This window comes from Pituophis catenifer, unplaced genomic scaffold (assembly GCF_029215685.1).
Source record: "Pituophis catenifer annectens isolate HBS135680 unplaced genomic scaffold, rPitCat1.0.hap2 SCAF_1, whole genome shotgun sequence".
In the NCBI taxonomy this organism is placed as follows: Eukaryota; Metazoa; Chordata; class Lepidosauria; order Squamata; family Colubridae; genus Pituophis; species Pituophis catenifer.
The window spans coordinates 172,158,460-172,182,573 of NW_027256881.1; the positions used below are offsets into that span (position 1 = coordinate 172,158,460).

A 24,114-nucleotide genomic window follows, 5' to 3' on the forward strand; every position below is an offset into this window, starting at 1 on the left:
CTTGCCTTTTGGCCTTTCCTCTGCCCCCCGGGTTTTTACCAAAATTATGGTGGCCCTTGTCGCCCACCTCCGTTCCCTCCCCATTAGAATTCAATTTAATTTAGATGATATCCTTATCCAATCCTCTTCCATCCATGCCGCTCACCGTACAACCATCCACGTGCTTCAGAGCCATGGATTTTCCATAAATTGGGCCAAGAGCCATCTGAACCCCTCTACTAGTCTCCAACACTTGGGGGCGGTCATTGATACCGTGGCATCCACAGTCTCCCTTTTTCTGGACCGCCAATCCAGTCTGCGCTCCCTTGCTCAACGATGCGTCACGGATCATTCTTCCTCGGTTCTGGGACTGTCCTGCCTTCTAGGCAAGATGGTCTCAACCTTTGGTGTTGTTCCTCGGGCTCGCCTCCACAGAAGGAAATTGCAATGGTTCCTTCTGCCCCATCAGAAGGTCCACTCCAACACGGACCGGACCACGGTGGCCCTGCCTCCCGAGTTAGTTGACTCTCTCCGGTGATGGACCTCCTCAGTGATATCAAGGGCCTGCCCTTTCTGGGAACCGGTGCGGATACTCCTCACTATGGACGCCAGCCTCTCGGGCTGGGGCGCTCACTTGGATCATTATCTAGTGCAAGGTCAGTGGTCATCCGCGGAACAGCATCTCAATATCAACCTCTTAGAGTTATGGGTCATCTGTCTGGCCCTCCTCCACTTCCAGGACGCGGTGGAGGCTCGCGACATTCTTGTCCTCATGGACAACGTGACGGCAAAGGCCCACATCAACAAGATGAGGGGAACTCACTCAAACACCCTGATGAGGGGAGCCCTGTTGCTGGGTCTTTGGGCCGAAGCTCACCTCAGTTCTATTCATGCAGACCACATGCCCTCAGTCGCCATCAGCTGGACCACACGGAGTGGAGTCTAACTGCTCTTATCTTCCAGGAGATCGCATCCCGCTTCAGCCTTCCCTTGATGGACTTATTTGCATCGGCCGCCAACCATTAGGTTCCGAGGTATTATTCCAGATACTTGGACCCTAGGGCGGAGGCCACGTACACTCTCCGCAGCCCTTGGCCTTCGGGGATACTGTACGCTTTTCCTCCCTTCCCTTTGATTTCCAGAGTTCTTTGGAAGCTACTGGACGAATGGGCAGAGCTCATTCTCGTAGCCCCCCGCTGGCCCCGGAGGCATTGGTACGCGGACTTGTTGTCCCTATCTGTGGTAACACCCTGGGCTTTCTTGATGATCGGCTCAGCCTCACACAGGGGTCCCTGCGACACCCGGATCCCACGTGGTACCACTTGACTGCTTGGAGATTGAGCGGTGTCTGCTGAGGGGACCTCAGGTATCCGACAATGTGATTTCCACCATCCAAGCCTCTCACCGTTCTTCCACTAATCATATCTATGATGCTACTTGGGCTTCTTTCATGTCCTGGTGCCACCGGTCGTTGGTTCCGCCTCTTTCGGCGTAGATCGTCCACGTTTTGCGATTTCTTCAAGAGGGGTTCGACTCGGGTTTGGCACCCAATACTCTCCGATGTCAAATTGCCGCCATTTCCTCGGTCTTGACATGCGGCTCTCCCACAACAGTGTCCAGGCATCCGGTTATCTGTCACTTTCTGCATGGTGCCTCTAATCTGCGGCCTCCGACTGTCCATTGTTTTCCCACATGGGACCTTAACAAGGTTCTCACAGCCCTGACAACCTCTCCCTTCGAGCTTCTCCGCCTTGTTTCTCTTCGTTTTCTTTCTTTCAAAGTTGCCTTTTTGGTTGCTATCACATCGGCTCCGCGCATCTCAGAGCTTGCTGCCCTATCGACGCGCCGGGATCTCTGCATCTTCCACCCGGATAGGGTGGTTCTCCACCTCGACCCTGACTTCATCCCGAAGGTTAATTCCCTGGGCTCAGGAGTTGGTCCTACCCAATTTCTCCCCTCTCCCAACTCACCGTTTGGAACGCTCCTGGCACATCCTGGACGTCCGACGGGCGCTCAAGATCTACATTGCCCGTACATCTGACCTCTGAAAGACTGAATCCTTATTTATTTCTTACCAACCAGCATCTATAGGCGCCAAGGCCACTGGACCTATGCTGGGTCGGTGGATCAGGGCTACTATCTCCACCGCTTACCAACAGCATTCCTTGCCTATCTCTCACGGCATTATGGCTCAGTCGACCAGGAGCGCTGCTACTTCTGCTGCCTGGGCTACTCAGGCTTCATTGGAGAAGGTCTGCAAGGCTGCCACCTGGACAAGTCTTATGCCATTCATCTGGCATTACAGAGTGGACTCGTTCTCCTCAGCGGATGTGTCCTTTGGATGTCATGTCCTTCAGCCCGTCCATGTCGATGGGAGATGACGGGCCTCTTTTCATCCCTCCCAGGGGACAAGCAGATGTGGTATGTCCCATGTCTGACTGCCGTTTCCTTCCGACTAGGAGAATGGACGTTGGTCTTATCTGATACGTCCTTTCTCTGGGAGGAGGAAACGGCAGTCAGCCCACCCTGGTTATTGGAGGGGTGGGTGGATTTTTAACTCTCTCTCGTTTCAGGAAGACACATCAGTCTGCATCAGCGTCCTCGCTGAAACATTGGGAGATACAGGCAGAGGGCGGAGTTATTCAAATTTTGCAGACTCGGTCCTATGCTACACAGACGAAGTGCTTCCCATGTCTGACTGCCGTTTCCTCCTCCCAGAGAAAGGACGTATCAGGTAAGACCAACATCCATTCAGTTAGTCTCAATGGATTCAAATTTTTAAAATAATTTCATATTTCAATATCAAAACTCATTTTCTGTAGGTAAAGAATGTTTCTACCACTGAATTCTATGCTCCTTTGATCTTTGTTTTGAGGCAAATCTTAGTTTAACATAATGGCAACATGTTTTCTGCAAATCTGAAAGTTATCTCAGTAAGAAGAGGAAGAACAGGATGTACTGTACTATGAGTAACCATAATACTCCTCTAAATAGTGCTGAATTGTGATATAACTTTGCTTGGAAACTAGCGCTCTATGTGGAACTCTTCTGATTTTTGCAGAATTTTTGGTCAGATATTATACCCAAACATGATAAGAAACTGTGGAGAAATTAGAAGGAAATGTTTATATACAAAAAGCATGACAGATTTTTGGAATGGAAAAAGCATTTCATCATAACTGTAGCCTTAAATGAAACAATGCAGATACAAATAATCCCACCAATAAGAGCTAATATTGTTATAGTGTATATACTGTATTTTCCGGCGTATAAGACGACTTTTTAACACATGAAAATCTTCTCAAAAGTCGGGGGTCATCTTATACGCCGGGTGTCGTTCTCCTGTAACCAGGCAGACCAGCCCGAAAGGCTCTGACGAGCCTTAAATGGCTCTGGCGATCCAAGCTCTAACGATCCCAGCTTTGCCTGCTAATCAGGCAACTCAGCTGGGATCACCAGAGCCATGTAAAAGGAAAAAACTTTTCTTTTACATGGCTCTGGCGATCCAAGCTCTTACGATCCCAGCTGCGTTGCCTGCTAATCAGGCAACGCAGGTGGGATCGCCAGAGCCATGTAAAAGGAAAAAAGTTTTCCTCCTCCAGCTTGCTTACCTTAGCTGCTAGTTGCAACGCTTGCCTTGCTTCGCTTGCCTGAATCCATTCCATCAGCAAGCCACTCCCTGCCTGCAAACAAACAGGCAGGGAGTTGTGGACTTCAACTCCCAGAATTCCTCAGCCAGCAAAACAAAGCTGGCTGAGGAATTCTGGGAGTTGAAGTCTACAAGTCTTAAAGTTGCCAAGGTTGGAGACCCCTGTTCTATTGGGTAAGTTTTTTTCCCCTTTGGGAGCTTTAAAAAAATAGTTATTTGGGGGTTTTTTTTAGTTCTTTTTTAGACCTAGCCATTTAAATTAGGAAGTTTTAAATTTAGTTTTCATATAAAAATTAAATTAAAATAAAATAAAATAAAATAATATTTGTGCAGCTTTCTGAGATTTAGTGTGTTTCTGTAGTGTTTCACTCTAACTACACAAACACACAAAATCTCACAAAGCTGTATGTGGAATTTTGTGTGTGTAAAGTGTGAAAGTTGTTTTTTTGGGCTTTTTGTGGCGCTGTGAGGTTCCTGCTTGTTGCAGGGGCCATTTTGGATCTAGCACAGCTGCTTTTACATTGTGGGTGAGCCAGTTGTGTTGTGTTGTGTGTGTGTAAAGTGTGAAAGTTGTTTTTTTGGGCTTTTTGTGGCTGTGTGAGGTTCCTGCTTGTTGCAGGGGCCATCTTGGGTCTAGCACATCTGCTTTTACATTGTGGGTGAGCCAGTTGATGTTTTTTAATTTTTATTTGGTGTGCGTTGGAAGAGGGGTAGTCTTATACGGCGAGTATAGCCCAAACCCTATATTTTAACAGGAAAAGTCGGGGGTCGTCTTATATGCCCAGTCGTCTTATACGCCGGAAAATATGGTAAAACTAAATGTTTTCTGCCTTCTGTTTCCTTGTCAGATCGTAAAGATAACTTGTCTGCTTTGGGAAAGAAAGTTGGAGAGGCAGAAGCTAAAAGGAAACAAATCAAAATGAGTTTCAGTCCTCATAGTAGGAGGATGAAATTCACCCTGAAGACAAGCCCAAAGAAATTAGAGCAGCTGAAGCAATCAGTCAAGGACAGTGGGTCTTGTAACTTAACCTCCATCTTTGACTTTGTTTCTTCACCTCCTCATGAGAAGCCTTTCAGAGAGGAACAGACACCTCATCAGGAATATAAGAAGGAGCTAAGAAAAAAGACTTTAAAAGACTTCAGCAAACAGGGGAACACCTTCAGGAACCAGCAGGAAAATTCCAGTGAAAGGTATAACGTAGCAAAGCAAAGCAAAAACCCAATCCCCAGTTCTGGCTCAAAAAATACCTCAGGGTTGAGGCTGATAACCGGGACAGAGCTTGCAGAGAACGCAGGTGAACTCTCACCCAGGAATGGTAGACCTGTGAAACCTAAAGAGAAGTGTAGCAATTGCAACTTTTCTCTTATGCCTAACGTTTTTGGGGGAGATCTGACTTCTGAAGAGTGGCTTTCCTTGGCAAAGGAAACAACTCAGTTAAAGTGTGACAGGCAGTTTGCTGGCTCTCCCATTTCTTTGCCTAAGTGTCACAAAACAAAAGAGGGGACTACCCACCAGAAGTCACGATTGCTCAAAAAGGCCTCAGAGCAGTTGCCTGGGAATTCTGTGGCAGCCTTTCCCCTTAGGGACTGTGCAGTTTCTTCCCCATCTCTGACATTGCCTGGAATCACATCACCCCTAAGGAACTTGGAAGACTTTGCATATGCCAGTGATCCAGAACTTCCAAAAGGGTCCAGAAATTGTGCTAAAAAGGAGGCATTCCTCAAGAAATTTTCCAAAAACTTATCAGCCAAGAGAAACCATAAAGGGGAGTCTTTACTCCATACTACTTCTATTGAGGTAAACTAATCTCTTCTCTGGAATATTTTTTCTCAGTAAAATAACAACTTTTCTATTTCTCTATTACAGAAGAGTAAGAGATATTTCTAAATCATTAAGTTCATATAACAGTCCACATCCTTTATTTTCCAGAGATACTGGATTATAGTATATGCACAGTATGTGCTTTCTTTTGGTGTTCTATGGATATTGTAGTCATGAAAAGAAATGCTCTTCAATATTAGGAATGCGTGTAAGGATGTTTCAATCATTAGAAGAGAGATAGCAATAGCACTTAGACTTATATACCACTTCACAGTACTTTACAGCCCTCTCTAAGCAGTTTACAGAGTCAGCATATTGCCCCCAACAATCTGGGTCCTCATTTTACCGACTTCGGAAGGATGGAAGGCTGAGTCAACCTTGATCCTGGTGAGATTTGAATTGCCAAATTGCGGTCAGCCAGCAGTCAACAGTAGCTTGCAGTACTGCATTCTAACCACTGTGCCACCTCAGCTCTTCAGATGCTTATTACTTGTTCTTGTGCGTTGTAAAAATTTGCATAATCTTGGTGTCAGAAGCAACCCTAATTAAAATGTTCAGTTGTCATTCCCTACAGAAAAGAATTTTTTTTACCAATTCCTGAAGGCAAAAGATTGAGCACTAATCTGTCCTCAGAGAGTACATGATACGAAAATATTGCCAATGAGAAGGATGCTCTCCCTTGGTTCTATCTGCTGTTCCAATAAGCATTACAAGTCCAAGAGAACAAATATTTTTCTTTTAATTGGAAATAGAATCTATGTGTTGTTGCATATAAATTCCCTAGCTAAATAATAGATTTTTAATTATTCATTATTCAAAATTGTATGATGAAGTTGCATCTACTTAGATGTAATTATTGTTTTGGTTAATTGAAACAGCATTCTAAAATAATTAAAATGCCACAAGAAAATAACACCTGGACTTTTTTTCACAGAGTTATTTATAAAGAAAGAGGCTAAAGTATTTGTTAAGTGAATTTTGCTTCATTTTACGACCTTTCAAGTCACAGTTGCCAAGTGAATTACTACAGTTGTTAAATTAGTATCCCGGTTGTTAAGTGAATCTGGCTTCTCCATTGACTTTGCTTGTCAGAGGATTGCCAAAGGTGATCATATGATCCTGGGACACAGCAAAGATCATAAATATGAACCAGTTGCCAAACATTTGAATTTTTGTCACATGACCATAGGGATGCTGCAAAGGTTGTAACTGAAAATTGGTCATAAGTCACTTTTTCCACTGCCGTTATAACTGAACAGTCACTAAATGAACTGTTGTAAGTCGAGGACTACCTGTAATGGTGGAAGTGAGAAATGTGAGCAGTCATTATTTTTTTAATACTTTATTTTTTGGAAGAAAATTCACATAAAGCTAGGTAATGTATTTGTTTTGCAACTATACTAGATAAGAAAAATGAAGTAGAAGTTCTAAGTAGTGTATTTTTCTTGGTTCTTCCTTTATGATCCTAGACAAATATTCACGTTTTCTAATCTATGAAAAAGGGTAGAAACTGTGTACACTCGCTTAATTAAGAGGAAAGAGACATGCATGTTTTTCTCCTTTAAATACAGGTTGAGAGTCATAGCTGAGCCATTCACTGTACTTCTTTGTTCACTTTCACTGGTTAAATATCAATGTTCCTTCTACAATATCAAAGGAACCAAAATAGTTTCATATCTTGCGTAAGAGGAAAATGTTAACAGGCTTCCTTGGGACATACCTGTCTGAAAAGTATTTGGAGAGATTTCCCTATTCTGGAAGTATGCTCTCAGCAACAGCAACGGATGAGATTCAAGGTGCTGGTTATTACCTATAAAGCCCTACATGGCCTAGGCCCGGGGTACCTGATGGACCATCTGCGGCCAGTGACAGCTTCCCATCGCCCGGTGCGTTCCCACAGGGAGGGCCTCCTGGGAATGCCGTCGGCCAGGCAGTGTCGTCTGGCAACTCCTAGGGAACGGGCTTTCACCTACCTTATGGAATCATCTCCCCCTGGAGCTCCGGGTGGCCCCTGACTTGCGTTCTTTCCGTGCTGTGACCTTAAGACATGGTTATTTCGCCAGGCCGGATTGGACTGAAGGGGTTTTTAAGGGGAGTTTTAATGGTTTTTAACACTTAATATTGATTTTATCTGTTTTTATTGCTGTGAGCCGCCCTGAGTCCTTTCCGGAGAGAGGGCGGCATATAAGCTTAATTAATAAAATAAATAAATAATAAATAAATAAACAGCTGCCTATTGCTTACCTGTTTGTTCCTGTTTCTGCTGTTTCCTGTATCAGATGGACAAGGACAAGCTCCATATACATTTTATTATACCCTTAATATATTGTGGTGCATAGTGGTTAGAATGCAGTATTGTAGGCTGTTCACTCTCAGGAGATCGATTCTGAACGGATCAAGGTTGACTCAGCCTTCCATCCTTCTTCTTTTTAAAGTTTTTTATTAATAGTACAATTAAAAACATTGGACATGGTGTGACTTCCAGTATAAACATTTCCGTCAAGTTTTACCTTGCAACAAATACAGTTCCTTTTCGCTATACAAGTATATATCATCTATCACAATTCAAACACATAGATTCTTTCATCTGTGAAGGTTACATCAATCCCAATTCCATTCCTCTGTCACAGAATATTAACGTAAAGATTTCTAAACTTTCAATTTATCAATAATTCTTTATCCCAGCATTCCTCCTCCTCTCCAACCAATAATACATTTTATTCCAGATTTCATAATATTCCATTTTGCTCTTATCTTTGAGTTCCAGAGTCAACCTGTCCATTTCAGCACAAGTCAATATCTTAGCTAATACTACTTCTTCTGAGGGGGTCTCTTTATTTTTCCAATTTTGCGCGAAGGCCAATCTTTCTGCTGTTAGAATATGTAACATTAGGTATATTGTTCCCTTGTTATATTTATTCTTTGTAATACCCAGTAAAAAAAGTTCTGGCTTTAACTCAATATTTTGCGTTAACATCCCTTCCAGCCATTGTTTTATCTGGTGCCAAAAGTCTCTGGCTTTCTGGCATTCCCACCACATATGATAAAAAGTCCCTGGCATAGCCTCACATTTCCAACACATCGGTGAAAGGTTTTTGCTCATTTTGGCTGTATAGATTTTCTTCTTTTTTTTTTTTAATTACAGAGTTTTACAAAAAAGGGAAAAAAAATTTTTTTACAAGTATTTTCCCACCCCCCCTTCCTTACCCCCCCTTCCTTACCCCCCCAACTTCCCAGAACAAAATAAAGGGTATAACAATTAACAATCATATGCTAAACTAAGCTAATTAACTAAGGATTCCTATTCCCCCCTTCACACTTTAACTCCCCTTTTACTTAACTAAATTACTCTTAATTTTTCTATTCATTCATAAGCTATTTGATACTTTTTAGTCCGATATTTGTTTTGAATATAATCAATCCATTTTCTCCATTCCGATATATATCTTTCTTGTGAGTGATCTTTTAAATATGCTGAAATCTTTGCCATTTCTGCCAGATTCGCTACTTTTAATGTCCATTCTTTTTTTTATTGCAAAGTTTTACAAAAGGTTTATATAATTCCCCCTCTTCCCTGCCACCCCCACCCCCTCCCCTTCCGAGCCACCCACCTCCCCCCCCTCTTCCCAGAACAAATTACAGGGTATAACCTTCAACAATCATAATCCATCCTAATCTAGATAATTATAACATTCAACATCTCTTGTTCCTTCAATTCCCTAATTACCCTACTAACTTAATTACTTAAAAACACACCAAATATCTATATACTCATTCATAACCTATCTGCAACTTCTTATTCCGGTATTTATTTTGGATATAATCTATCCATCTTCTCCAGTCCCTTAGATATCTTTCGTTTGAATGTTCCTTCAAGTACGCCGAGATTTTTGCCATTTCCGCTAGGTTTATAACTTTCATTGTCCATTCTTGGATTGTAGGTAAGTCTTGCTTCTTCCAATATTGTGCCACCAACAGTCTTGCTGCTGTTATTAAATTCAAAATCAATTTAGTCTCTATAACCGTACAATCCGTAACTATACCCAGCAGAAACAGCTGTGGTGTAAATTTTAACCTTTTTAAAAATGTTTTGTAAGATCCACCAAATTTTTATCCAAAATGCTTTAACCTTTTTACATGTCCACCAAATATGAAAATATGTGGCATCCTCACAATCACATCTCCAACATTTTGGTTGCACATTTGGATACATACGAGATAGCTTTTTTGGATCTAGATGCCATCTGTAAAACATCTCCCTTAAATTTTGCGCTTGTGTAAATTTCACGTTTGTTACCCATATTTTTTCCCAGGTTTCCATCATTATTGGTTGTTCAAAATTCTGCGCCCATTTTATCATACAATCCTTAACTAGCTCTGTTTCCGAGTCTATCTCTATCAATGTATTATACAATCTTTTTATATGCCTTAAACGTTGGTCTCTAGTTTGTTTTATTAAATTTTCATCGCTTTGTGTAATACCAATTTTCTGGTCTTTTCTCCATCTGGCTTGTAATTGTACATACTGAAACCAAGTTTGAATTATTTTCTCCTCTTTCAACACATTCACAGGTTTTAGTTTTAGTATACCTCCCTCCATATTAAGAATATCTATATATGTAATTATGTCCTGTCTACTTTCTATACTCGTATTCTCTATTGCGTGCCTGGGAGCTGTCCACACAGGTATCTTTTCATTTAACTTATATTGATATTTCTTCCAGACACGCAATAAAGCATTCCTCAATATATGACTCTTAAATGCTCTATCCACCTTTTTATCATACACTAAATAAGCATGCCAACCATAAACCAAATCATGCCCTTCAATATTCAATATTCTTCCATTTGTTAAATTAATCTAATCACTAATGACTGATAAAACAGCTGCTTCATAATATAATTTTAAATTTGGCATTTTCAACCCCCCTCTTTCTCATGTATCCTGCATTATTTTCAGTTTTATCCTTGGTTTCTTACCTTGCCATACAAACTTATTAATACCTTTCTGCCATTCTTCCAGGTTAGCATCCTTTTTTAGTATTGGTATCATTTGAAAGAGGAATAAGAACCTAGGTAAAATATTAATTTTTATAACTGCTATTCTACCTAACAAGGACAATTGTCCATTCTTCAATAGTAGGCAAATCTTCCTCCTTCCAATATTGCACCACCAAAAGTCTAGCTGCAGTTATTAAATTTAAAATCAATTTAGTCTCTATAACTGTACAATCTGTAATTATACCCAACAAAAACAATTGTGGAGTAAACTTTATCTTCTTTTTAAGAATATTTTGGATAATCCACCATATTTTAATCCAAAATGCTTTAACTCTGATCTAAATGCCATCTATAAAACATTTTATAAAAATGTTCTCTTAAATTTTGTGCTTGCGTAAATTTTACATTTCTAACCCATACTTTTTCCCAAGTTTCCATCATTATTGGTTCCTGAACGTTTTGTGCCCATTTTATCATACAATCCTTAACTAATTCCGTTTCTGAATCTATTTCTATCAATACATTACATTATTATTATTATTATTATTATTATTATTATTATTATTATTATTATTATTATTATTATTATTATTATTTATTTATTTATTTATTTATTTATTTGATTTATATACCGCCCTACTCCCGAAGGACTCAGGGCGGTGAACAACCAAACAGGTGGAATAAAAACGTCTTAAGAGCGCGGCGGAAGGTGTGCAGATCCGGGATCCTCCGTATCTCCGGGGGGAGCTTGTTCCAGATAGTAGGTGTCCTCACAGAGAAGGCTCTCCCCCTGGGGGCCGCCAGTTGACATTGTTTCGCTGACGGCACCCGGAGGAGCCCCTCTCTATGAGAGCGTACCGGCCGGTGGGAGGCTATTGGTGGTAGTAGGCGGTCCCGTAAATAACCAGGTCCTAAGCCATGGAGCGCTCTAAAGGTGGTAACCAAAACCTTGAAGCGCACCCGGAAGACCACCGGGAGCCAGTGCAGCTTGCGCAGGAGAGGTGTTACATGGGAATGCCATGTCGCTCCCATTACCACCCGCGCGGCCGCACTCTGCGCCAGTTGGAGCCTCCGTGTGCTCCTCAAGGGGAGCCCCATGTAGAGAGCGTTACAATAGTCCAAGTGGGAGGTGACGAGGGCATGAGTGACTGTGCGTAGGGAGTCCCGATCCAGAAAGGGACGCAACTGGCGAATCAGACGGACCTGGTGAAAAATCCTCCCAGTCACGGCCGTCAAATGCTCTTCTAAAGACAGCCGTGAATCCAGGAGGACGCCCAAGTTGCGAACCCTCTCCATGGGGGCCAATGATTCGCCCCCAATAGTCAGTGATGGTGCCAACTGACTATATCGGGACGTCGGAAACCACAGCCACTCGGTCTTGGATGGGTTGAGCCTGAGCCTATTTCTCCCCATCCAGATCCGCACGGCCTCCAGGCACCGGGACATCACTTCAAGGGCATCGTTGGGGTGGTCTGGGGTGGAGATGTATAATCTTTTTATATGCATTTGACCTTGGTCTCTAATTTGTTTTACCAAATTTTCCTCATTCTGCATGATACCAATTCTCTGATCTCCTTTCCATCTAGCTTGCAACTGACCATACTGAAACCAAGTTTGAATTATTCTTTCTTCTTTTAATGCATTTAAAGATTTTAACTGCAATACACCCCCTTCCATTTTAAGAAGCTCTTTATAAGTAATCACCTCTTGCTTTTGTTCTACACTTATATTCTCTATCGCATGTCTGGGTATTGCCCATATAGGTATCTTATAATTTAACTTATATTAAATAATATTAAATATCATATAAGTAAGCATGCCAGCCATATAACAAATCATATCCTTCAATCTTCAATATTCTTTCTTCTGTTGAGTTAATCCAATCACTAATTATTGTTAGGACAGCTGCTTCATAGTATAATCTTAAATTAGGCATTTTAAGACCTCCTCTTTCACGTATATCTCGCATTATTTTTAACTTTATTCTCGGTCTTTTCCCTGCCCAAACAAAATTATTAATACCCTTCTGCCATTCCGTCAGATTTTCATCTTTCTTGAGTATTGGTATCATTTGGAACAAAAATAGAAACCTAGGTAGAACATTCATTTTTATTGCTGCTATTCTTCCCAACAGAGATAATTGTAGTTTTCTCCAATTCTCCATCTCTTTCTGTAGTTTTTGCCATAACATTTCATAATTATTTTTATATAATTTTACATTTGAGGCTGTGATATATACCCCTAGATATTTAACCGTTTTTACTATTTCAAATCCTGTTAGTCTTTCTAGTTCTTCTTTTTGCTTTGCCATCATGTTTTTAGTTATTATCTTTGTTTTTTGTTTATTTATTTTAAATCCAGACATTTGTCCATATTGGCTAATTATATCCATTAAACCTGTAGCTGATTGTACTGGTTGAGTTAAAGTAACAACCAAGTCATCTGCAAATGCTCTTAATCTATAATCATGATGTCTAATTTTAATTCCCTTTATTTTATTTGACCCTCGTATTTTATTCAATAAAGGTTCCAAAGTTAAAATAAGCAATAATGGTGATAAAGGGCATCCCTGTCTTATTCCTTTTTCAATTTTAAAATTTTCTGTTAAACCACCATTAATTATTATTTGTGCTGTTTGTCTCTGATATATTGCTCTAATAGATGGTGTAAAGTATTCTCCAAACTGCATCTTTTCTATTATTTTCAATAAAAATTGCCAATTCAATCGATCAAATGCCTTCTCCGCATCCAAAAAGATAAGCGCTGCAGGACTTGGTTGTTCCTTTCCAAGTATTCCAATAAGTTTACAATTTGTCTTACATTACCTTTCATTTGTCTCCCACTTATAAATCCAGATTGGTCATTATGAATCCTTTGTTGCATGATTACCATTAACCTATTTGCTAATATTTTAGTAAAAATCTTATAATCAGTATTTAAAAGCGATATTGGCCTATAATTCTTGGGTTGACTACGGTCTTGATCCTCCTTTGGAATCAATGAAATAAAAGCTGTTCTCCAGGAAGTGGGTACATCTCCTCCGGCTTGAATCTTGCAAAATAGTTCCTTAAGTGGTTCTACCATTTCTAACTGCAAATTTTTATAATAAACAGCTGTCAGTCCATCTGTGTCTGGAGCTTTACCCGCCTTTTAACTGTTTAATTGCTAAAATAATTTCTGCCGAAGTTATTGGTTGGTTCAGTCCTTCCCTTTGCTCTGGTGTAATTACAGGGATATTCTCCTCCTGTAAATATCTGTCTATATCTTTGCCTTGAATTGTATCACTAGCATATAACTTTGTATAGAATTCTAAAAAGGCTTTTTTAATCATATTTTGTTGATATACCTCTTTACCTTTGTATTCTATTTTTTCTATAGTACGTAGCTTTTGTTTTTCCTTAACAAGTAGGCTAACCATCTACCTGGTTTATTTGCATTACAAAAAGTGCTATGTTTAGCATATTGTAAGTTAGTTGCCACTTGGTCTGCCATCAATATATTAAACTGCCCTCACAACAAATTTATTGTTTCCTTTATTTTCTTATCTGATGGATTTAATATAAGTGCCTGCTTTCTTTTTTATTTCCTCTTCTAAGTCCCTCTGTTTCCTTTCTTGTCTACATCTATATTTATTATTCAAATATATTAAGGTTCCTCTCATATATGCTTTACTTGCATCCCAAACCATTTCCATAGGTGTACCCTTGTGCATATTCATAACAAAAAATTCTTTCATTTGTTTTTTACATTCTTTCACATTTTCCTCATATCTAAACAAATTTTCATTTAGCCTCCAAGACCTTCTAGCTCCCTTTTCCTGCTCTAATTCCATCCACACTGGACTATGATCAGATAAAATTCTTGAACATATCTTCGTCGTCTTTACCTTAGAAAAGAAATCATTAGTAATTAATATAAAATCAATCCTAGAAAAGGATTGATGTCTATCAGAAAAAAAAGTAAAATCCTTTTCTTCAACATTTCGTTCCCGCCAGATATCTCTCAACTCCATATCATCCATTATATCAAAAAAAGATTTAGGCAATCTTGCACGATTTTGGGTATTTTGAAGTAATCCTTTTTTGTCCTTTTGGGTATCCAATACTCCATTCCAATCACCCATTAATATACACGATTTATAATCCCTCGTCGGGCCCTAAAAACTCATCTCTTTCAGTTAGCCGGTCTCTCTTGATTTTATGATTTTATGGTTGGTTTTAAATTTTGATATGGATTTTAAATTGATAAATTTTAAACTATGGGCCAAATTTAATTATTTTAAATCTATTTTTAATCGTACTTTATGTATAAATGTTTTATTGGCTGTTCACCGCCCTGAGTCCGAAAGGAGAAGGGCGGTATAGAAATTCGAATAATAATAATAATAAATAATAATAAATAATAATCCCATTGTACTATTTTGGTGTGCAAAAGCTTGTAAAATTTTTCTTGCTGTTGGTTAGGAGCATATACTCCAATTAAAAGTGTTTTCTTCCCTTCTATTAGGAATTCAATTGCAATATATCTTCCTTGAGCATCTGCCTCAATTAATTTGGCTGTTAAATCTGTCCTTAGGTATATAACTATACCATTTTTCTTCTCTGGAGCAGATGCAACAAAATGTGTCCCCAATCTTGAATTTATCAAGTATTTTTGATCTGTCACTCTAATATGTGTTTCTTGTAGGCAAATTACATCGTTTTTAAACTGTTTCAAATAATGAAATATTTTCTTTCTCTTTTGTGGTGAATTCAAACCATTGACATTCCAGGTCAAAAATTTAGTTACCATTCTTAGCACCTTGAAGCTTTAAGAGCGCCAGCTGAAGATCCTCCTTCACCTTTCTCTTTGGCCTTGCTCCTCCCACTGCTTCTATTTTTGTAGCTTCTTGAGCTTTCATTTGGGATTGCTGTAACTTTAAATCTTGTTCTTTTAGCTTTGCTGCAGCGCGAGTCTGCCTTTGATCTTTTGGTTCTTCTCTTTTTTCTGCTACTTCCAAAGGTTGATCAGTACCAAAAAATTGCAATAAATCTTCTTCAATAAGCGAGGTCTCTCCTGCAGCTTGTGGCTGTTTACTTTCCTTCTGTCCCTGTATCGCCATCTCTTCTTTTCTTCTCCTCATTTCCTGAGATGGTGGGCATCCAGCCTTTAATATGTTAGCATAAAAATATCTTGCCTTCCAAATTGTGTTAAGACGATACCTTTCTCCACCACCAGTCCAGCTGGAACATCCCATCTAAACTGAATCTGTCGATTTCTAAGTTCATCCACCAAGAAAGCAAACTCCTTTCTGCTTCTCAACATTTTTGGGGGAATTTCTTTCAACACTAAGACCTCTTGTCCTGCAATTTGAAGTTTATTTTTATAGAAAGCTTGTAAAATTACATTTCGGGTCCTCCTCGTTGTAAAATAAATCACAATGTCTCTTGGCAATTGATTCTGTCTAGCAAACCAGGAATTAACACGATATATTTTGTCAATTTGCAATGAGAGATCTGCTTGTTGCTCCCCAGTTATCTTTGCAAAAGCCTCTGCAAAGATCTCTCTCAAATTCTCTCGATTGTGTTCTCTCAGACCTCTCACTCTCAGGACAAATTCCATCGCTCTATACTGTAACATCACCACTTCATCATCTGTCCTATCCACCTTGGTCTGAACTTCATCCATTTTATTTTCCAAATTCAGATTGGTTAATTTATTCTACTCTTTCATCCAACAATTCAGTGTGTTTTGCCAGACTCTGAAATGCCATTACTACATCTTCTCTTATTTCCTTATTCCGAATTTGTATGACTTCTTTAATTTCAGCCATCTCTTCAGACACTCCCTTAATTTTCCCCTCTAAAAAAGAAGTTTGTTGCTTCAAAGCCTCCTGGAGAGATTCCTGTAAAACTTCCAAAGTCAATATTTGTGGGTTTGAAGTAGACAAAGATTGTAGTTTTGATGGTTGTGCTGGCGATCCTCCAGCACTTTTAAAGCCAGATTTTATTTGCTTAGAAGCCATTTTTAGCTTTCAATTTATACTTCCTACAGCAGCCAAATCAATAAATCCAAATGTTTTTAAATCTTTTTTAAGTATTATAGTTTATTTAAAGTCCAAACTGTAGTCTTTACACTTTAAATCTTTCTTTCTTTGTTGTAGAACCCAGTAATCTTAAACAGCCTTAGAAGCGCTAACGATGTTAACTATCACTTTCACTATCACTTTCACTTTCACGCCCTGTTACAGTTCAGGCGCCATTTTTGCTTTCGTTTTAAAAGTCTTAGAAGGAAGAAGTATAGACACAGAGTTAAAGTTCAGTACTTGCAGTTGCTAGGCCTCCTGTTTTTGTTCTGCCTGCTTTAAGCTTATTTTGAATCTGAATGTTGATTGCAGGGGTGGTCGTGGCGTCTTGTTCTGCTTGAAGCAGAAAAGCCTCGGATTCGGAGCTCAGTTGAACTGTCAGGGAGCTCTCACCCTCCAAGCCCCAGAATTACTCCTAGGGCTTTTGGGGAGCTCTACCTTTGTTCGGCTGCTCGCCTTCCTCTGTTCTCCCGAGGGGAAGGTTTCCAAGCCGCCAGACAGCTGATTTGCGCTGTCTTGGCAGTTTTAACGAAATCACGGGGCTGACGGTCTGAAAGGAGCGTCTGTCAGCGCCTGTGGTGCCACCGGAAGTCTATAGATTTTCTTTATACGTGGTAGCTAAAGTAAGTTTTCTATTTCTCTTCCATAGTTCCTGCCAATTGTCTAGATTTATGCTATAACCAAAGTTTTTACTCCAATTTAACATGGTTTCTTTCATTTGTTCTTCAAACACAGCCTGTTCCAGTAAATATTGGTATAGTCTCCTTAACCCCTCTCTGTTCCTAATAAAATTTTATCTAATTCCTTAGACTCTGTTTTTATGCCCCATTCTTTTTTATCTTTCATGTATCAAGATTGGACTTGGAGATATGCCCACCATTCAAGTTCTATTCCTTCCTCGTACAAGTTTTTCCTAGATTTCAATTCTCCTCTTTCATTTAATATATCTTTGTATATAATTACTAATTAATTAATTTAATAAAATTTGGGTATGTGAACATTTCCAATGTCGATAGCCAATTCGGAATTTCCATATAATTATGTTGCTTAGTTTTAACCCAAACATCTAATAGCTCTTCTGATAAAATGCTTCTGGAAATACTGGTGAGCCTTATGTTTCTCTTCCCAGAGGATAGCATGCTACCCTATCTGTATGTCGTGGCCTTCTAGCGTTAATAGCCTCCTATCTTTTAGATGTATCCAATCTCTCACCCATGCAAGTGTTGCTGCTTGGTAGTATTTTTCACAGTCGGGAAGGCCAAATCCCCCTCTTTCCTTAGGGTTCTGTAGTAGTTTTAGTTTAATTCTTGGTTTTTTACCTTGCCAGATAAATTTAGATATAATTTTATTTAAATTTCCAAAAAATTCCTTTTCTAAGCTGATCAGTATACATTGAAATAAAAGGAGTATTTTGGGTAGTACATTCATTATTTTTTTTTTGTTGCAATCCTTCCCATAAAGGAGAGTTGCAGATTTTTCCACCTATCTAGGTCCACTTAGATTTGATAAATTAATTTATCGTAGTTGTCCCCTTTGAGTGTGACACATCTTGCTGTTATTTGGATTCCTAGATATCTCACTTTCTTTGTTGACTGAATGTTTATCTTCCCAGCCAATTCATTTTCTTGCAATTTAGTCATATTTTTAACTAACATTTTAGTTTTCTCCTTATTTATCCTCAGGCCTGCTACTTCACCATATTCTCCCAGTACTACCATTAGCCTTACACCAGACTGTAGGGGCTCTTCTATAATAAAAACCAGGTCATCTGCGAAAGCCTGTACTTTAAAGATTTCTTGATTTCTAAACCTTTAATTTGTTCATCTTTCTGAATCAGGGTGGATTTGATTTAAATCGAGTCGATTTAAATCACTAGTAAAAAGACTTGATTTAAATCAACTCGATTTAAATCATAATTTTTAAAGAGCAACTGTCATCTCTGCTACTCCTTTGACCCGCTGTTGACTCACTGATAGTCCCAGTGTTGCAGAATATACAGCCTTGTGCTACGTAATTAAGCTCCATTTCATGCTGAATAAAGTAAATTATTTATGTATCTTAAATAGAAAACTATCTTACGATAGATTTTTACCCCAAAAGTTTTTTATTAAAATAAATTCAATAAAAATAAAAAAAATCAGATTTAAATAAAAAAAATCCATTTTTTTTGATTTTTAAAAATCAATGAGACCACAATTTTTGCCATTTTTCTAAATCTATCCCTAACCAAAATTCCCCCCCCCCATGCTACCATCAATTCTTTAACTTGTTCTTCTTCCAGTTTTAACTCTAACAAAAACACATACAGCTTTTTAATAATATGATCATCTACCCCCATTAAAATCTTATCCAAATTAGTCAAAGCCTTGTAAAACCCTTCTTGCTTACAATCTTCTCGATATCTAGAAAATATATGAAAACCAAGCCATCTTAAATCCCTGTTCCTCTAATTCCTGTTTTAATTTGAGTTCATCCTTTTCATCCAATAGTTCACTATACCTAATAGTTTATTCCTTTCTAAATATTACGGGATAAGAAAAAGCTTCTGCTGTAGATATCCAAACAGGTATTTTCAAGTAATAAAGTTTCTTAACCTTCTCCCAATTCAGCCATAAAGCTTCACGTATTTGATGTCTTCTGAAATACCCTTGTATTTTTGTTCCTTTATACCATAAGAAAACATGCCAACCCATCAACAAATCATGTCCCTCCAAATTTAATAGTCTAGTATTCCTCAGAGTTATCCGTTCTTTCACCCACATTAAACTTGCGGCTTGATAGTACCATTCAAAATTGGGCAGACTGAAGCCACCCCTTGATTTAGCATCTTGCAATAGCTTTAACTTTATTCTCGCCTTTTTCCTTTGCCATGTATATCTCGTTATCATTTTATCTAAGTCAATAAAAAATTCTTTATCCAGCTTAATTGGAATTGTCTGAAATAAATACAGAATTCTAGGCAAGACGTTCATCTTAATAGTTGAAATCCTACCAATCAAAGACAATTGTAAATTGCCCCATTTTAACAAATCTTGCCCTATCCGTTGTTTAAGCTTGTTATAATTGTTTTCTTTCAAAGCACTACATCTTGGTGTTAAATGTATCCCCAAATATTTCACTTTGTTTGTAATCTGCATTTTCGAGATCTCCATCAAATGTTCTTTGTTTTTTCAACATATTTTTAGTCATTACTTTTGTTTTATCCTTGTTAATTTTCAAACCAGCTACTTTTCCAAAATCTCCAATAATTTCTATTCATTTACTTATTGTTGTTAATGGTTCTTCAATAATAAAAACCAAATCATCTGCAAAGGCTTGGAGTTTGTATTCTTCCTTCCGAATCTTCATGCCCTTTATCTCTTTTTCTCCTCTGACATGTCTATTTAAAACTTCTAATGTCAATATAAACAACAATGGGGATAAAGGACATCCTTGTCTCGTGCCTTTTTCTATTTCAATCGGATCCGTCAATTCTCCATTTATCATTATTTTTGTCATTTGTTTAGAATAGATAGTTTCAATGGCCTGTACAAATTTCCTCCCAAAGCCCATTCTTTCCATTTGAAGAGTCATAAACTTCCAGTTAACGTTGTCAAAGGCTTTTTGCGCATCTAAAAAAACCAACGCCATCTGCTTTTCAGGGTGTGCTTCATAATACTCTAAAGTGTCCAAGATTATTCTTATGTTGTCCCTAATTTGTCTTTTTGGAAGAAATCCATTTTGATCCGAATGTATAAAATTACTTAAATATCTCTTAAGTCTCTCCGCCAATATTGAAATAAAAATTTTGTAGTGTGAGTTTAACAAAGATATAGGTCTATAGTTTTTGATTTGTTGTGGGTCTGTATCCTCCTTATGAATCAAAGTAATATATGCCTTTGTCCAAGATTTGGGTATTTCCTTCTTTGTCATCACTTCATTACCTCCAATAATGGGATGGTCAAAGGTTCTTGTAATGTCTTATAATATTCAGCTGGTAGGCCATCAGGCCCTGGTGCTTTGGCATTTTTTTGTTTCTTAATTGCTTCTGTTAACTCCATCATCGTTATATTTCTTTCCAACATCTCCGCATGCGCGAGATGGCGGTTCCCCGAAGTGCCGGCTGAGATCGGGATGAAAGAGTTGCGACAGGAAACCGGAGGAAGGGCGTTTTTCCACTCATCGGCCCCCTGCCCGATTTGCTGAGCCTTTGACAGTTCAAATGAGCCGTCTCCGACAGAAGACGGCTCTTGGATGACCCAGGGACGGCGATGAGAGGATTGCATCAGCTGGGCGCCGCTGGGAGGGCGGTGTCGACCCTTGCAATCGCGCTGAGGCCGTTGGAGTTTTACCGGCCGGATCGGCGCTATTAAACGCTGCAGACACTCGGCGATTTTACATCTAATCGGGGGAGGCTACAGGCGCTATGGCTGCTGTAAGATCGTTAGCCCCCCCCGATGAATCTGCTGAGATTAAGGCAGCGGGTATTGTGGCAGCCTTGTTGATGGCGATGAATGTCACACTGGAGATGAGAGGCCGGGAAGATCTGGGTTGTAACTGCCCAGCGAGGACAGGCTATGACTGCAGGGTGGGTGGTCCTGAAGAAGATCTGGGGGGGCGGGGAGTTGGCCGGAGGGGAAATGATAATTATCCATCTTGCTCTTCCCTGGGGTCTCTCCCTCCCCCATTTTTTGTTCGCCCCCCCCCTGGACTGTTGCCTGCTTGGTTCGGCCTGTTTGTTTTACTCATCTTCAGTTGTCTGTTGGGACTTTTGTCATCTCCCCTATTTGAACTGCTATCTGACTCCTGGCTCCTCTCACACCGTAAAGTGTTACATCTTATCTTTTCACCCCTATTACTGCCTTATTGGTCTCGTTGTATTGGACAGAGTTATGGAGTTACAGACTGATGAACTATGAATCCTGGTGGACTGCTGCTGCATCATGTTCCTAGGAACTTCCCTATGACTCCGCCGGTGGATGTTCCCCACCTAGTCACCGTGAGAGGGTGGCTGCGGCTGGTTCCGCGGGACTCATTCGTTGCAGCCTTGGATTCTCCACCGCTGTGAGAGAGCGGTGGTTATGCCGGCCTGGGTTGACTCCTATTTTACCATCATTATCCCTCTTGTTTATCATCTCGGTTTCCTGTTGCTATTTTCCATCCACTTCTCATATTTATTATGGCTTACACTTCGGTGACCCTCCTTGCTCTGCGAGATGCCCCCAATCTCAGACATGGCCTTCGAATTTATCGAAGGCCTACCTCAAGGACGGGTTTTGGAACCCCGGGTGGTGGCATGCTTCTAAGCGTGGTTTGAGGGGTTTTTTAATTAATGTTTTAAATCAAATTTTAAGGGGACCCGGGAGGCGGGTGGTAAGGGTTGAGCCGGGGGCGGCTTCTACGGTTCAGCAATTGGGTCCGTCGGATGGTTGTGGGGGGAGGAAGGGAGGAGGAGGGAACAAAGAGGCTCAGCGGAGAGAGGGTCTTCCAATCCTTGTGACAGTTGGGAGACGCAGAGGTCGGGGGGGGGGCTAGGAGGGCGCCGCCGCTTCGTTCAAGCGGTGGCGCCCTCCTGCCCCCTCAGCTCATCCTGCTCCCCCGACGGCGACAGAGTGCGGAGCCCTGGACTCCGACTGGTGTACTTAAATGCCAGGTCCGTGGTGAACAAGACACTCCTCGTCCGAGATCTTATAGACGAGGAGGACGCGGACCTGGCTTGTATCACTGAGACCTGGCTGGGGCCGGAGGGCGGTGCCCCTCTCGTGGATTTGTGTCCCCCAGGTTTCCGGATACTTTAGGCCTAAGGAGGTCACTGTTCCTCAGGTTGGCGGGTGTGAATTCCTCCTTTTGAAATGGGACCCTGGAGTTCAGTCTGGGCTGTTGATCACGTACCTCTCCCCCAGCTGCGTGGCCTCAGCCCTGCCCGCACTACTAGATGTCTTAGCCGAATTGACGGTGGAACTCCCCAACCTTTTGGTTGTGGGAGATTTCAATCTGCCATCGGCCGGTGAGTCATCTGAGTTGGTGCGGGAGTTCATGACCTCCATGACGGCCATGGACCTGACTCAGATTGTACAGGACCCAACTCATATTGGAGGACACACACTCGACCTTATTTTTCTCTCTGGACAGTGGATAAATGATCGTGGGGGGGGGGACTCTATCTATTGACCCTCTATCATGGACCGATCATTCCCTCCTTAGACTCGACTTTTCCTCCGCCATCCCCTGTCGCAGGGGTGTGGAACCAGTAAGATGGTTCCGCCCCAGGCGCCTGATGGAACCCGAAAGTTTCCTGATGGAGCTTGGGTCATTTCCCGCCTCCTTAGCCCACGATTCATCTGAGACTCTTGTCGCGGCCTGGGAACAGGCTGCGGTGGGGGCCCTGGATCGAATCGCGCCTTTGCGGCCTCTGATCCGACGCAGATCCCGGGCGGCTCCTTGGTTTACCGCGGAGCTTGGGGAAATGAAGCGTCGGAAAAGACGCCTGGAGGGTGGTTGGAGATCCTCCCGATCTGAGTCCGACCGAACACAACTAAGAACCCATATTAGGTCTTATCTTGTGGCGATGGAAGTAGCAAAACGTAAGTATTTCGCCACTCTCATTGCATCTGCAGAAAATCGCCCAGCAGCCCTGTTTAGAGTGACCCGCTCCCTCCTTAATCAGGGAGCGAGGGAGGACCCCTTACAGGGCCGTGCTGAGGACTTTGCACAGTTTCTGCAAGATAAAATCACTCAGATTCGGACCGGGTTGGACTCCGACTGGACAGAGTCCATTGAGGTGACAGGGCCTAGTCTCGGTGGAGACATCTGGGTTGAGTTTGAGCCTGTTTCATTGGATGACGTGGACAGGATTATGGGTAGGCTGGAGTCTTCCACATGTTTACTGGACCCTTGTCCCTCCTGACTTGTTTCGGCAGCCAGGGAGGTGACTGGAGACTGGATCCAGGCTATTGTCAACACTTCACTAAAGGAAGGGTTCTTTCCTGCTGCGCTTAAAGAGGCGGTGGTTCGACCCCTCCTTAAGAAGCCTAACCTGGATCCTGACGTACTTAACAACTACCGTCCAGTCTCCAACCTTCGCTTTTTAGCGAAGGTTGTTGAGTCCGTGGTGGCACAGCAATTCCCTCAATTCCTGGAGGAAACTGACTACCTGGATCCTTACCAATCTGGTTTCAGGCGTGGCCACAGCACGGAAACGGCATTGGTCGCCCTAGTAAATGATCTCTGGCGGGCCAGGGATGGGGGTTGCTCCTCCATCCTGGTCCTTCTTGACCTCTCAGCGGCGTTCGATACCATCGACCATGGTATCCTGCTGCAGCGGCTCAGGGGGATAGGGTTAGGAGGCACTGTTTTACAGTGGTTCTCCTCCTATCTCTCGGGCCGTCTGCAGTCTGTTTGGGTGGGGGGTCAGGGATCCTCCCAGAGGCCTCTCACTTGTGGGGTGCCTCAGGGCTCGGTTCTCCCTCCTCTGCTCTTTAATATCTATATGAAACCGCTGGGTGAGATCATCCGTGGTTTTGGGGTGAGGTATCATCAATATGCTGATGATACCCAGCTTTACATCTCCACCCCTGACCACCCTAGGGATGCCCTTTCCGTGATGTCCCACTGCCTGGA

At 41.1% G+C, this 24,114-nt stretch overlaps 1 protein-coding gene across 1 annotated transcript in view; it reads left to right on the forward strand.

Moving 5' to 3' along the window:
* BARD1 (BRCA1 associated RING domain 1) overlaps positions 1-24,114 on the forward strand; it is a 137,185-nt gene that overhangs the window by 12,760 nt on the left and 100,311 nt on the right. Inside the window, exon 4 of the mRNA XM_070956775.1 lies at positions 4,477-5,426. Coding sequence (XP_070812876.1) covers positions 4,477-5,426 — 950 coding nt within the window. The remainder of the gene's footprint in view (positions 1-4,476; positions 5,427-24,114) is intronic.